At 44.0% G+C, this 15,893-nt stretch overlaps 1 protein-coding gene across 2 annotated transcripts in view; it reads right to left on the bottom strand.

The window, feature by feature from the left end:
* Positions 1–15,893, bottom strand: part of LOC106871664 (protein rolling stone) — an 85,632-nt gene that overhangs the window by 3,318 nt on the left and 66,421 nt on the right. For both annotated transcript variants that reach the window (XM_089353957.1, XM_014918251.3), the window contains exon 4: positions 7,184–7,294. In XM_089353957.1, coding sequence (XP_089210083.1) covers positions 7,184–7,294 — 111 coding nt within the window. The remainder of the gene's footprint in view (positions 1–7,183; positions 7,295–15,893) is intronic.

Raw genomic sequence — 15,893 nt, 5'->3', positions numbered from 1 at the left:
GCTCGAAAACCCTACAAAGGCCAGTCAGGCGGTATATATATATATATATATATATATATATATATATATATGTCTGTACGTATTGTCGTCCTCGTTTAACGTCCGCTTTCCATGCTAGCATGGGTTGGACGATTTGACTGAGGACTAGTGAAACCAGATGGCTACACCAGGCTCCAATCTGATTTGGCAGTGTTTCTACAGCTGGATGCCCTTCCTAAAGCCAACCACTCAGAGAGTGTAGTGGGTGCTTTTACGTGTCACCCGCACGAAGGCCAGTCAGGCGGTACTGGCAAAGGCCACGCTCATCTCGCTCGAGAAACCACATGTGTCACCCGCACAAGAGCCAGCCCAGGGGCACCAGCAACGATCCCGCTCGAAAAATCCCAGAACCCCACACAAGAGCCAGTCCAGGGGCACTGGTAACGATCTCGCTCGAAAACCCTACAAAGGCCAGTCAGGCGGTACTGGCAAAGGCCACGCTCATCTCGCTCAAGAAACCACATGTGTCACCCGCACAAGAGCCAGCCCAGGGGCACCAGCAACGATCCCGCTCGAAAAATCCCAGAACCCCACACAAGAGCCAGTTCAGGGACACCGGCAACGATCACGCTCGAAGAAATTTCATGTGTCACCAGCACAAGAGCCAGTCCAGGGGCACTGGCAACGATCTCGCTCGAAAAACCTCATGTGTCACCCGCACAGGAGCCAGCCCAGGGGCACCGGCAACGATCCCGCTCGGAAGATTTCATGTGTCGCCCGCACATGAGCCAATCCAGGGGCACTGGCAACGATCCCGCTCGAAAACCTTCATGTGTCACCCGGACAAGAGCCAGCCCAGGGGCACCGGCAACGATCCCGCTCGAAAGACTTCATGTGTCGCCCGCACATGAGCCAGTCCAGGGGCACTGGCAACGATCCCGCTCGAAAGATTTCATGTGTCGCCCGCAAGCCGGCTCAGGGGCACCGGCAACGATCTCGCTCGAAAGATTTCATGTGTCGCCCGCACATGAGCCAGTCCAGGGGCACCGGCAACGATCACGCTCGAAAAAGCCTCGTGTGTCACCCGCACAAGAGCCAGTCCAGAGGCACTCGCAACGACCCCGCTCGAAAGATTTCATGTGTCGCCCGCACATGAGCCAGTCCGGTGGCACTGGCAAACGATCCCGCTCGAAACATTTCATGTGTCACCCGCACAAGAGCCAGTCCAGGGGCACTGGCAACGAACTCGCTCGAAAGATTTCATGTGTCACCCGCACATCAGCCAGTCCAGGGGCACTGGCAACGATCCCGCTCGAAACATTTCATGTGTCACCCGCACATGAGCAAGTCCAGGGGCACCGGCAGCGATCTCGCTCGAAAAAATCTCATGTGTCACCCGCACAAGAGCCACTTCAGGGGCACTGGCAACGATCTTGCACGAAAGATATCATGTGTCACCCGCACAAGGGCCAGTCCAGGGACACTGGCAACAAACTCGCTCGAAAGATATCATGTGTCGCCCGCACAAGAGCCAGTCCAGGGGCACTGGCAACGATCCCGCTCGAAAGATTTCATGTGTCACCCGCACATGAGCCAGTCCAGGGGCACCGGCAGCGATCTCGCTCAAAAAACCTCATGTGTCACCGGCACAAGAGCCAGTCCAGGGGCACTGGCAACGATCTCGCACGAAAGATATCATGTGTCGCCCGCACATGAGCCAGTCCAGGGGCACTGGCAACGATCCCGCTAGAAAGATTTCATGTGTCGCCCGCACATGAGCCCGTCCGGGGGCACCGGCAACGGTCTCGCTCGAAAGATTTCATGTGTCGCCCGCACATGAGCCAGTCCAGGGGCACTGGCATCGATCCCGCTCGAAAGATTTCATGTGTCACTCGCACAAGAGCCAGTCCAGGGGCACTGGCAACGATCTCGCTCGAAAGATATGTGTCGCCCGGACATGAGCCAGTCCAGGGGCACCGGCAACGATCTCGCTCGAAGAAAAAGAAAAAAAGAAAAAAAAAAACCCTCATGTGTCACCCGCACAAGGTCTTCACAAGTGGAATTTAGTGTCCAATGAAGGAAGGAAGGTACGCATAAGTGGGCTGGCTGGGCCTTAGATTTAGGTCTCACTTGGCTTGCCGGGTCTTCTCGCGCACAGTATATTTCCAAAGGTCTCGGTCAGAAGTCATCGCCTCGGTGAGGCCCAATGTTCGAAGGTCGTGCCTTACCACCTCATCCCAGGTCTTCCTGGGCCTACCTCTTCCACAGGTTCCCTCAACTGTTAAGGTGTGGCACTTTTTCACATAGCTATCCTCATCCATTCTCGCTACATGACCATACCAGCGCAGTCGTCTCTCTTGCACACTACAACTGATGCTTCGTAAGTTCAACTTTTCTCTCAAGGTACTGATACTCTGTCTAGTATGCACACTGACATTACACATCCATCGGAGCATACTGGCTTCATTCCTTGCGAGCCTACGCATGTCCTCAGCAGTCACGGCCCGTGTTTCACTGCCATGAAGCATGGCTGTTCGTACACATGCGTCATACAATCTGCCTTTTACTCTGAGAGAGAGACCCTTTGTTGCCAGCAGAGGTAAGAGCTCTCTGAACTTTGCCCAGGCTATTCTAATTCTAGCAGCTACGCTTTCGGCGCACCCACCCCCACTGCTAATTTGGTCACCAAGATAGCGGAAGCTATCAACCACTTCTAGTTTTTCTCCCTGGAATGTGGCAGAAGTTGTTTTCTGCACATTTCCAGTATTTATAGCTCCAGAACATCTGCTGCAAACAAAAACTAACTTCCTAGTTAACCTTCCTTTGATATTGCTGCACCTCTTATGTGTCCATAGCTTGCACTGGGTGCATCTTATAGAGTTACTTCCCACTTCTTTTCTACAGATCGAGCAGGGCCATCGACCTGAAGGGGTTTATGTTTTGTCTGCCTTCCTACTTATGAGGACTTTGGTTTTAGCTAGGTTGACTCTAAGGCCCTTTGATTCTAGTCCTTGCTTCCATACCTGAAACTTCTCCTCTAATTGGGATAGTGACTCAGCAATTAGTGCAAGGTCATCAGCATAGAGGAGCCCCCAGGGGCATCCTGTCTTGAATTCCTCTGTTATAGCCTGGAGAACTATGATAAATAGGAGGGGGCTGAGGACAGAACCTTGGTGGACCCCTACCTCCACCCGGAATTCTTCACTGTACTCTCTGCCAATCCTCACCTTACTGACAGAGTTTCTGTACATGGCTCGCACAGCTCTCACTAACCATTATTCTATCCCTAGTTTCCTCATTGACCACCAGATGAGAGATCGAGGGACCCTGTCAAAGGCTTTCTCCATATCAACGAAAACCAGGAACAGAGGTTTATCCTTGGCTAGGTATTTCTCCTGAAGCTGTCTTACCAGAAATATAGCATCAGTGGTGCTTTTCCCAGGCACAAAACCAAACTGCATCTCATCTAAGCTGACTCGCTCCCTAAGCAGTTGAGCTATGACCCTCTCCGTGACTTTCATTACCTGATCTAAAAGCTTGATACCTCTGTAATTATTTGTATCTAAAGCGTCACCTTTACCTTTGTAGCAGTTGATTATGGTGCTGCTACTCCAGTCATTGGGTATGATTCCTTCGTGTATCACCTGGTTCGTAATACGGGTGACTAGGCTATAGCCGACACTGCCAGATATTTTGAGCATCTCTGCAGTGATTCCTGATGGGCCGGGGGCTTTCCCTGTCTTCATACTCTTAATTGCTTTATCTACCATGGTACTGTCAACTCGGATAGCTGGTCCCTCTGTTGGGTCAACATACGGCAGACTCTCTTTCTCCCATTCATTCTCTTTATTAAGTAATCTATCGTAGTGGCTTCTCCAGACCTCTTTCTTTGCATCCTCATTTAGAGCAAGCGTACCATCATCCATGCGAACACATTTCTCTCCTACTACATCACTATTCTCTCTCCTACACTGTCTTGCGACACGAAATACCTCAAGTCTTTGGTCCTCACGGCGCAGAACATTGGCAAATCTTTTCTTATCTCCCTCCCCTCTGGCTAAATAAACCTGTCGCCTAGCTTCCCTTCTGGCAGATTGGTACAATTCCCTGCTACCACCGTTCTTCCAGTCCTTCCAAGCCTGTTTCTTTTGTCTAATAGCCCTGTCTACCTCCTTGTTCCACCACCACGTTATTTTGGGTCGAGAAGGGACCTTGCACCAACCACAGATCTCGTCGGTGGCCCTCAGCAGGTTGTCCCGTAGAAAAGTCCAGTTGTCCTCTACATTGTGTGAAGCTACATCCCCCTCTATTTCGTCAAAGACTTCGAGTAATAGGTCTCTAAATCTCTGTCCATTTGCAGGATCTTTGAGCTTCCATACCCTTCTCCTCCAAGCTGGTCGTCTTCTGGGCAGCCACTTAGCTCTGATCCTAAAGTCACTAACTACTAGTCTATGTTGTGGGGTACATTCTTCGCCTGGGAATGTTTTGGCATTTCTGAGCAGCCGTCTTTCCCTTTTCCTGGCGAGGATGTAGTCAATTTGGCTTGTGTGCCTGCCAGAACGGTAGGTGACTAGGTGACTGGCAGGTTTCCTGAAGTTAGTATTGCAGATCATAAGGTCATTTGCATCACAGAACTCCAGCAGCCTGGTTCCTTCCTCATTGCGGGAACCAAAACCATAGCCTCCATGTACGCCATAGAAGCCCCCTGAATGTTGTCCAACATGTCCATTGAAGTCACCAGCCACAAAGAGAAGGTCCCTGTCATTCGTCGATGAGGTAGTCTGCAGAAGGGTGTCATAGAATTGGTCTTTCTGTCCGTCGGGTAGCCCGGGCTGAGGGGCATAGGCCGAGATAATGGTTGCTAAACCATGGTGTAGGACTAATCTAATCTTAAGTATTCTATCGCATACTCTAACCACCTCGATTACCTTATCCACCCATTTCTCTGCAAGAAGTATACCCACGCCCCCAACCCCGTCTGTGTTTCCTGCCCAGAAAATCTTGTACCTGTGTTCTTTGCCTGTGAGGAGCCTAGCGGAACAACCTCTCCACCTTACTTCTTGGAGGCAGCAGATATCGACACGTCTCCGTTCAAGCATCTCAACAATCTCACCAATTCCTCATCTCTTAAATATAGAACTGTATTGGATTAATGTTGATTTAATCTGACTTTTGCAACTGTATAAGTATCTTTTATCTTTTATCTTTTACTTGTTTCAGTCATTAGACTGTGGCCATGCTGGGGCATCACCTTGAAGAATTTCTAGTCAAATGTAACAACACCAGTAATTTTTATTTTTAAAGTCTGGTACTTATTTTATTGACATAAACACACCAACACTGATTGTCAATTAGTGGTGGTGGTGGAAAGACAGACATAGGTAGAAAAAGACACACATACATGTATATACACATATATACATCGGTCTTCTTTTAGTTTCTGTCAATCAAATCCACTCACAAGGCATTAGTTGGCCTGAAGCTGTAGTAGAAGACATTTGCCTAAAGTGCCTTGCAATGGGACTGAGCTCCAAACCAGGTGGTTGTGAAGCAAGCTTCTTACCACACAGCTATGCTTGTAATTGAATTTTGCCTTTTCGTAAAATGTGTATCCGACCATACCTTGTATGGCTTCCAGCTGTTCAAGCAAATGTTTAGTTAAGAGGGAAATGCAGCATACCATCAAAACTGGTGGGAAGGCATCCTCATACTGGACACCTGGTCTGTATGCTTGTAACAGAGTAGATTCTGTTAAAGGTACCACATGGGAAAAAGGTACCCTCAAATCAGAGACATGACCTACATGCTTAAATAGAGTAAACTTCGCTAAAAGCACCTATGGACCATATGGGAAGAAGGTATAGAATTAAGTACATAGTACATTGTACTTAACTAGATAGATGGAAATGTCAGAATGATTCTATCAAGAAGTAGAATCACTGCCCTAGATTGATATTACATTTTTCATTCAATGCTCTTATGACTGCCACTTCACAGCCTACCAACTAACTATTTAACCATAGCATAATCTTTGGGCTGATTCAGCAGAGCACTGTGTGAGACTAAGCTGAACATTTGGATTACACATCTAGGCCATCCAACAGACATTCAAACAACTGGAACCATCATTCACTGAAACCAATGTAAGATTTATTTCATTACTACAATTAACATCACTCTTGAATTCATTCTTAGTTATGGTAATGTGAACATTATTTTTCTTGGAATACACTGTGTGACCTGACAAACATTCTAAGAAAATGATAACATTTAATTCACAAGTAATGTCAACCTGTGGCAACTGTAGAAAACACTTATCCACAGTGATATTAAAGTCAGAACCAAATAACCACAATCTGAACTTTCTTGATCCATATTTAGATAGTCCTATTTCATGTTTTACTTCATCAGTTGACAACAAGTTGCTGAGAAATAAATTTTTCCCACTTAACTTGTTTAAATTGCACAGAAAATAAAATAATTTATGAATGTACCAAGAGAAATAATCATTAGAAATGGTAAGTTACTCTTTGTAATGTTGGTGATAGTTAACAATAGGTCAGCCCTAAATGAACAGGCATAATGTCAAGTGCACCCCAACTGTAATCATCCTGTTTTTTAGAGGCATACAGAACTACATTATCTAATATATTCAATTCTTTACTTAAGAATTTGAACTATGGAAAATTTGGTCGGGAAATTTTTCGCATATCAAGCTACTATATAGGAGTTCCTTCATTGGTACATTGTTACTCATAGGTGATGTGTTTTTGAGTATGTATGTGTATGAGCAGTAAAGTGGTTGACATAGGAAAGGCATGCAGCTGTAGAAACCATGCCAGAGCAGAAAATAAAGCTTGGCGCAGTATTCTGACTTGCCAGTTCCTGTCAATCTGTCCAACCTATGGCAACATGAAAAACAGACACTAAACAATGAGGACGGGGAGGAGGAAGAGGGTTTTTTTTAAATCATGGCTGACCAATAGCAGACCAATAATTTTGACTTGATTGAAATCACCTGTAACTACATTGCTAATATTCTCAGGAGAAAAATATGAATATCTTATAATTTCATTTCTTCTACAACAAATGTGTTGCCTTGTGCTTGCCTATGAAATCAATAGTGTCATCAAAAGAAGACAAGAAAAGTAAACAAGAAATAAAAAAATAGTAAGAAATGAACACAGAAAGGAAGAAGACTTACTGCTATAAAGTAGTATCCAATAACCACATGTGATCAATACACCATTGGAGTAAGAAATATTGGAGAGGAACCAGAGTATCTTCATTGACCAATGGAGCGAGTGACTATTGACTGCAAAGAGAATGATAGGTACACTTCAGTTTACTAATATGTGCCACAATAAAAGTTTCATGCAGTCATGCATACATATATACAAATATACAAATATACATGCACATATATGTGCACATGAATATATATATATGTGATGGTTGCAGTATGATTTCAAGTAATGTTATCACTTGATTGTTCTCTTAAACATGAGCAATATGACTGTGGCTTTCAGTAAGGACTTTTTTACAGATATCTATGTACCCACAGTTAGTCTTCCATGCCATATGTTAGAGAAAACTTAAGATCCCTACATTCGATCCAATTCTTCCTCTTTCTCCCTTCTCTCTCTCTTTCATGCTCATTTATTATTGTTATTTCTATGGTCATTTATATTTATTATTCCTATAGTCGTCTATATTTATCTAATTTTGTCACAGTTTGGCTGACCGAAAACTGTTGGTTATAGCTCTAGTTAAGAATGCAAATGTCCAATTCTATCTTCTTCTTATTATCATTGTTGTTGCTGTTGTTGTTGTTGTTGTTGTTGTTGTCGTCGTTGTTGTTGTGATTCTTTCACACTGGCAGCCAGAGTGTTTGCTATTTCATAGTGTTATTCATCTAGCAGTTTGTTATGATGTCATGTTAAATCCATTTGTTCAATTATGTTGCTCTAAATCCTGAAAATTCCATCTCCTCATGTTTTGTCTTTGGCCAGCCTAAAAGCTCTGGTCTCTCTCTCTCTCTCTCTCTCTCTTTCTCTCTCTCTCTCTTCCTCTCTCTCTCTCTCCCTCCATTCTCTCAGTTCTGTTAACCACTTGCTTCTCCCAACATGACAACACTACCTCTGCTCCCTTCAGCCCACCCTATATAAATCAGCTCCATTCATATTCCCCTGCCTCATATTTCAATATCTTGTAACATGAAGTAGAAGTCAAAGATGTTCAGATAAGCAACTTTGGTGTAAATGATCTTATGGTTTGTAATACTAACTTCAGGAAACCTGCCAGTCACCTATTCACCTATCAGTCTGGTGGACACACTAATCAGACTGACTACATCCTCACCAGGTAACGGGAAAGACGGCTACTTATAAATGCCAAAACCTTCCCAGGTTAGTGACTGCAGGATAAGGGCTAAATGGATGCCCAGAAGACGATCAGCATGGAAAAGGGTTTGGAAGCTTAAGGATCCTGTGAATGGACAGAGATTTAGAGACGTATTACTTGAAGCTTTTGCCGAAATAGAGGAGGATATAGCATCACATAATGTAGAAGACAACTGGAGGTTCCTACAGGGCAACCTGTTGAGGGCTACTGACCAGATCTATGGATGGTGCAAAGTCCCCTCTCGACCTAAGGTAATGTGGTGGCAGAAAAATGTAGTTGACAGGGCCATTACGGAAAAGAAACAGACATGGAAGGACTGGAAGAACAGTGGTAGCAGGGAACTGTATCAGATCACCAGAAAGGAAACTAGGAAACAGATTTACTTAGCCAGAGGGGAAGCAGAAAAGAAAGAAATTGCTAATATTCTGCATCATGAATACCAAAGACTTGAAGTGTTTCGTGTTGCAAGACAATATGTGAAAGAGAACCATGATGTCATAGGAGAGAAATGTGACCGCATGGATGATGACTCACTTGCATTAATGAGGCTGCAAAGAAAGAGATTGGAGATACCACTATGAAAGGTTGCTAAATGAAGAGAATGAATGGGAGAAAGAGAGCCTGCCAAATGTCAACCCAACAGAGGGACCAGCTTTCCGAATTGACAGTATCTTGGTAGATAAAACAATTAAGGGTATGAAGACAGGAAAGCCCCCAGCCCATCAGGAATCACTGCAGAGATGCTTAAAATATCTGGCGGTGTAGGCTATAGTCTAGTCACCCATATAGTCAATCAGGTGATATGTGAAGGAGTCATACCCAATGACTGGTGTAGCAGCACCATAGTCAACTGCTACAAAGGTAAAGGTGACGCATTAGATATGAATAATTACAGAGATATCAAGTTGTTGGATCAGGTGATGAAAGTCACGGAGAGGGTGATTGTCCAACTAATTAGAGAAAGAATATTTTAGACGAGATGCAGTTTGGGTTTGTGCCAGGGAGAAGCACTACTGATGCTATATTTCTGGTAAGACAGCTACCTAGCCAAAGATAAACTTCTTCACCTGGCTTTTGTTGACATGGAGAAAGCTTTTGACAGGGTCTCTTGATCCTTTATCTGGTGGTCAATGCGGAAACTAGGGATAGATGAGTGGTTAGTGTTAAAGGGTGTCAACCTAGCATTGAGATGGGGACAGTGAACCATCAAGGTCCAGACTGATGATACCACAGTGCAAGGGTGGGTGGAATCAGTGATGACCAACCAGAAGAAGATTTGCACGAAAGGGGCCTCAGAAATGGTGATTAAGTGTCGCTTGGAAATCCTGAGGGAGCTAGCTACTGAGTTCGACCTGGTGTTGTATGTGGTGTTCGTGCCCTCAGAAAAGAATAAGGCAGACCAGAGTGAAAAGGTTCCAGCCAGAGTGAAAAAGCATTGGTTGGAAACAGTAGAGAATGATCTGAGTGGGTAGCAGCAGTTTGTCAGCTGGAGGGCACAGAACTAAGGATGTTGCACAACACGCACCACATGAGGGTCGACAGGACGTTGTTTTTGACTAAGACTGTTGAACCCCGATGTCACCAGGGAGAGCATTCAGAGGACGGTAGAGAATTGCAACAGGTGCTAATTGATTAATCCTGCCTCGGGCACACAAGAACCAGGAAAGATTCAGAGGAAGACTGTAGGCGGCAAGCCATTGATGTGATGCACTATCGGGGAAAGTGTACCTTTCAATGGTCACCTGTGAACCGGGGCGAATGGCTATATGGAAAGAAATTAGGGCGGAGGGTATTGCCGAAGTTACTTAAGTGCTAAATGCAGTATTTTTGGAAAGGGGGCCTGTAGACGAGCTATTGATGGATAACAGCGCAGTTTTTCACTCAGAGCAGCTGAGAGAGATGCTTGAAAGGCGGAGCACAAGATGCTTCTTCAGAGCTGCATATAGGCCAGGTGGAAACGGGATTGTGGAATGACACCACCGTACGAATAAAGCCATGACTGAGAGGGGGCGAATCTCCCCTATGGAGACAGTCTTCTGGTACAACATATCGCTCAGGGTAGAGCAAGCCAAAGAGTCGGTCCCACACAGGGCCATATTCCGGTACAAATGGAGACACCTGAGCATGGAGCCGCAGCAGCTATAGGTGGAACAGATTACATCATTGCAAGTTCGTGCACAACACAGTAGGAAAAAGGAAAGGTGACCATGATCAGTACTCCGAATAATGTATCTGTGGATGGAATGCTGCATCATGTCCTGGATATATGAAGGGTGATTAGCTCTTCCGATGATGAAGGGAAGAGGGAAGGCGGCCCCATGACCCTACGGAGATCTCAAAGGGGACGTCGCCCCCCCACCCTCAGGTGGATGTACAAATACGAGACAGAACAAGGGAGAAGGGATCTTTAGATCAGAGGGGTGTGTGGTGGAAGGAAGACCGAAAGCGAGGGAGGGATGATGTTACGTTCGTGAATGAGAAGAAAAGGTTCTCTCTTTTTTCATAGTCAGCAGTAAAGGTGAGACGTGGCGAAGAGAGGTTGTGACAACGTGTTAACAATTAAACAATCTACCAGCAGTACCCAAGTGCAAGTCAAGATAAGACCGACTTTATTTTCATGCCTTCAAACAGCAACATATATATATATATATATATATATATATATATATATATATATATATATAAATATATATTCTCGTATCTTCCATTTCCTGTCTTTCATTTGTTATTTATATATATATATATATATATATATATATATTCATATATATATATGTCTGTATGTATGTATGTATGTATGTATGTATGTATGTATATATATATATATATATATATATATATATATATATATATATATATATATATATATATATATATATATATATATATATATATATATATACAATTGCAGCGTGGAAGGTGTTTATAAGCCGTTTAAAATAACACACAAAATCCGTTAGATTCACTTCAACATTTAAATTTAATTTGTCAAAATATTTTCGTCGCTTTGAGACCGCGACCTGTTCACTGACAAAATTCTGTGCTGCACAGAATTCTGATGCAGCACAGAATTTTGTCAGTGAACAGGTCGCGGTCTCAAAACGACGAAAATATTTTGACAAATTAAATTTAAATGTTGAAGTGAATCTAACGGATTTTGTGTGTTATTTTAAATGGCTTATAAACACCTTCCACGCTGCAATTGTTTTCGTTCCAGCACACGATCTCAGATCAGGTCACTTGCTATGCAAGTGCATCTCCGTAATATATATATATATATATATATATATATATATATATATATATATATATATATATATATATTCATATATGTATGTATGTATGTATGTATGTATGTAAGTATGTATGTATGTATGTATGTATGTAAGTATGTATGTATGTAAGTATGTATGTATGTATGTATGTATGTATGTAAGTATGTATGTATGTATGTATGTATATATATATATATATATATATATATATATATATATATATATATATATATATATATATATATATATATATATATATATATATATATATGAATGTATGTATCTATATATATTCATATATATATATTTATATGTATGTATATAGAGGTAATGAGAGGTAATGGTGTCAAGAAGACCCAAAGGTGTCAGGTAATGCTGAGTAAGTGCTATGGACAGACTATAGTTAAGCTCCAGGTTCGGTGATTATGCGAATAAAGAGTCCAACACAGGTAATATATTAGCATGCATATATATAAAAAATTAACAGAATGAGATAAAAATCCAAGGCTGTGAAAGATTTCAGAACATTTATAAAGAGAAGGTCTTACAGCTGTTTCCAGGATATTTTATATATCCCTTCATCGGAGACGGTGTGAGAAAATAGTTAAGCAATAGTTATTCTAGAGAAGATATGAAATGAGAGTGAAGTGGAGGAATGAAAACAGACATGAGATATACAGGGATATTGTATCTGCAGTTCCATTATTTAAGCAGAACGGAATACATATAAGTAACTTATATGTAAGTAACTTATATGTATACCATTCTGCTTAAATAATGGAACTGCAGATACAATATCCCTGTATATCTCATGTCTGTTTTCATTCCTCCACTTCACTCTCATTTCATATCTTCTCTAGAATAACTATTGCTTAACTATTTTCTCACACCGTCTCCGATGAAGGGATATATAAAATATCCTGGAAACAGCTGTAAGACCTTCTCTTTATAAATGTTCTGAAATCTTTCACAGCCTTGGATTTTTATCTCATTCTGTAAAATTTTTTATATTCCAATTGCAAGTTTTCTTTTCAGGTACACGACACTGCTTTCCCCCTTCCCAGGCTACAGGCCCACACCCCCAACACCCATACTGTTAGGATTGGCACTCTCAACGTCGGCACGCTGAAAGGTAGATCTGGTGAAATTGTTGAGATGCTTGAACGGAGACGCGTAGATATGTGCTGCATCCAGGAAGTAAGATGGAGAGGAGGTTCTGCGAGGTTCCTCACAGGCAAAGAACACAGGTACAAGATTTTCTGGGCAGGGAACACTGAAGGGGTCGGGGGCGTAGGAATACTTCTAGCGGAGAAATGGGTGGATAAGGTAATCGAGGTCGTTAGAGTAAGTGACAGAGTACTTAAGATCAGACTAGTGCTTCATCATAGATTAGCTACTGTCATCTCAGCCTATGCACCTCAACCGGGGCTACCAGATGGTCTGAAAGACCAATTCTATGACACCCTCTTGCAAACTACCTCGTCGACGAGTGACAGGGACCTTCTCTTTGTGGCTGGAGACTTCAACGGTCATGTCGGACGTCGTGCTGGAGGCTTCCATCGCATACATGGAGGCTATGGCTTCGGTTCCCGCAACGAGGAGGGAACCAGACTGCTGGAGTTCTGTGATGCAACCGATCTTATGGTCTGCAATACCAACTTCAGGAAACCTGCCAGTCACCTAGTCACCTACCGCTCCGGCAGACACTCTAGCCAAATCGACTACATCCTTGCCAGAAATAGGGAAAGAGGGCGGCATATAAATGCCAAAACCTACCCTGGCGAAGAATGTACCCCACAACATAGATTAGTAGTTAGCGACTTTGGGATCAAGGCAAAACGGGTGCCCAGAATTAGACAGGCTTGGAGGAGAAGGGTGTGGAAGCTTAAAGACCCTGCAAACGGACAGAGACTTAGAGACAAGTTACTTGAAGCATTTAACGAAATAGAAGGGGATATAGCATCATACAACGTGGAAGACAATTGGAGATTTCTGCGGGACAACCTGTTGAAAGCCACCGACCAGATTTGTGGGTGGTGTAAGGTCCCCTCCCGACCCAGAGTAACGTGGTGGTGGAACAAGGAGGTAGACAGGGCTATTAGACAAAAGAAACAGGCTTGGAAGGACTGGAAGAACGGTGGTAGCAGGGAATTGTACCAATCTGCCAGAAGGGAGGCTAGGCGACAGGTTTATTTAGCCAGAGGGGAGGCAGATAAGGAAAGATTTGCCAATGTTCTGCGCCGTGAGGACCAAAGACTCGAGGTATTTCGTGTTGCAAGACAGTGTAGGAGAGAGAATAGTGATGTTGTAGGAGAGAAATGTGTTCGCATGGATGATGGTACGCTTGCACTAAATGAGGATGCAAAGAAAGAGGTCTGGAGATGCCACTACGATAGATTGCTTAATAAAGAGAATGAATGGGAGAAAGAGAGTCTGCCGTATGTCGACCCAATAGAGGGACCAGCTATCCGAGTTGATAGTACCAGGGTAGATAAAGCAATTAACAGTATGAAGACCGGGAAAGCCCCCGGCCCATCAGGAATCACTGCAGAGATGCTCAAAATATCTGGCAGTGTTGGCTATAGCCTAGTCACCCGTATTACGAACCAGGTGATACACGAAGGAGTCATACCCAATGACTGGTGTAGCAGCATCATAGTCAACTGCTACAAAGGTAAAGGTGACGCTTTAGATACAAATAATTACAGAGGCATCAGGTTATGAAAGTTACAGAGAGGGTCATAGCCCAACTAATTAGGGAGCGAATCAATTTAGATGAGATGCAGTTTGGGTTCGTGCCAGGTAAAAGCACTACTGATGCCTTATTTCTAGTGAGACAGTTGCAGGAGAAATACCTAGCTAATGATAAACCTCTGTACTCGGCTTTCGTTGACATGGAGAAAGCCTTTGATAGGGTCCCCCGATCCCTTATCTGGTGGTCAATGAGGAAACTTGGGATAGAAGAATGGTTAGTGAGAGCTGTGCGAGCCATGTACAGAGATGCTGCCAGTAAGGTGAGGGTTGGAAATGAGTACAGCAATGAATTCCGGGTAGAGGTAGGGGTCCACCAAGGTTCCGTCCTCAGCCCCCTCTTATTTATCATAGTCCTCCAGGCAATCACAGAGGAGTTCAAGACAGGTTGCCCCTGGGAGCTCCTCTATGCTGATGACCTTGCCCTAATTGCGGAGTCACTATCAGAACTAGAGGAGAAGTTTCAGGTGTGGAAGCAAGGTCTAGAATTGAAGGGCCTTAGAGTCAACCTAGCTAAAACCAAAATCCTAATAAGTAGGAAGGTAGATAAAACACAAACCCCTTCAAGTAGATGGCCCTGCTCAGTATGTAGAAAAGGAGTAGGTAGTAACTCTATAAGATGTACCCGGTGCAAGCTATGGACACATAAGAGGTGCAGCAACATCAAAGGCAGGTTAACTAGCAAGTTAGTTTTTGTTTGTGGCAGACGTTCAGGTGCAATAAAGACTGTAAACAAACAGGAAACAACTTCTATCTTATTCCAGGGTGAAAAACTAGAGGTAGTCGATAGCTTCCGCTATCTGGGCGACCAAGTTAGTAGTGGGGGTGGGTGCGCTGAAAGTGTAGCTGCTAGAATAAGAATAGCCTGGGCAAAGTTTAGAGAGCTCTTACCCCTGCTGGCGACAAAGGGACTCTCACTCAGAGTAAAAGGCAGACTGTATGACGCATGCGTACGAACAGCCATGCTACATGGCAGTGAAACATGGGCTGTAACTGCTGAGGACATACGTAAGCTCGCAAGGAATGAAGCCAGTATGCTCCGTTGGATGTGTAATGTCAATGTGAATACCCGTCAGAGTGTAAGTATCTTGAGAGAAAAGCTGAACATTAGAAGCATCAGTTGTGGTGTGCAAGAGAGACGATTGCGCTGGTATTGACATGTGGTGAGTATTGACATGTGGTGAGAAGATAGCTGCGTGAAAAAGTGCCACACCCTAACAGTTGAGGGAACCCGTGGAAGAGGTAGGCCCAGGAAGACCTGGGCTGAGGTGGTGAGGCAAGACCTTCGTACATTGGGCCTCACCGAGGCGATGACTACTGACCGAGACCTTTGGAAATGTGCTGTGCGTGAGAAGACCCGGCAAGCCAAGTAAGATCGTTGACAGTGCCTCTGGACTGGCTCTTGTGCGGGTGGCACATGAGATGCACCATTTTGAGCGTGGCCGTTGCCAGTACCGCCTGACTGGCTCCCGTAGGATTTTCGAG

Source organism: Octopus bimaculoides, chromosome 6 (assembly GCF_046866305.1).
Source record: "Octopus bimaculoides isolate indiv1 chromosome 6, ASM4686630v1, whole genome shotgun sequence".
NCBI lineage: Eukaryota > Metazoa > Mollusca > Cephalopoda > Octopoda > Octopodidae > Octopus > Octopus bimaculoides.
This window is presented reverse-complemented; position numbering and strand designations above follow the sequence as displayed.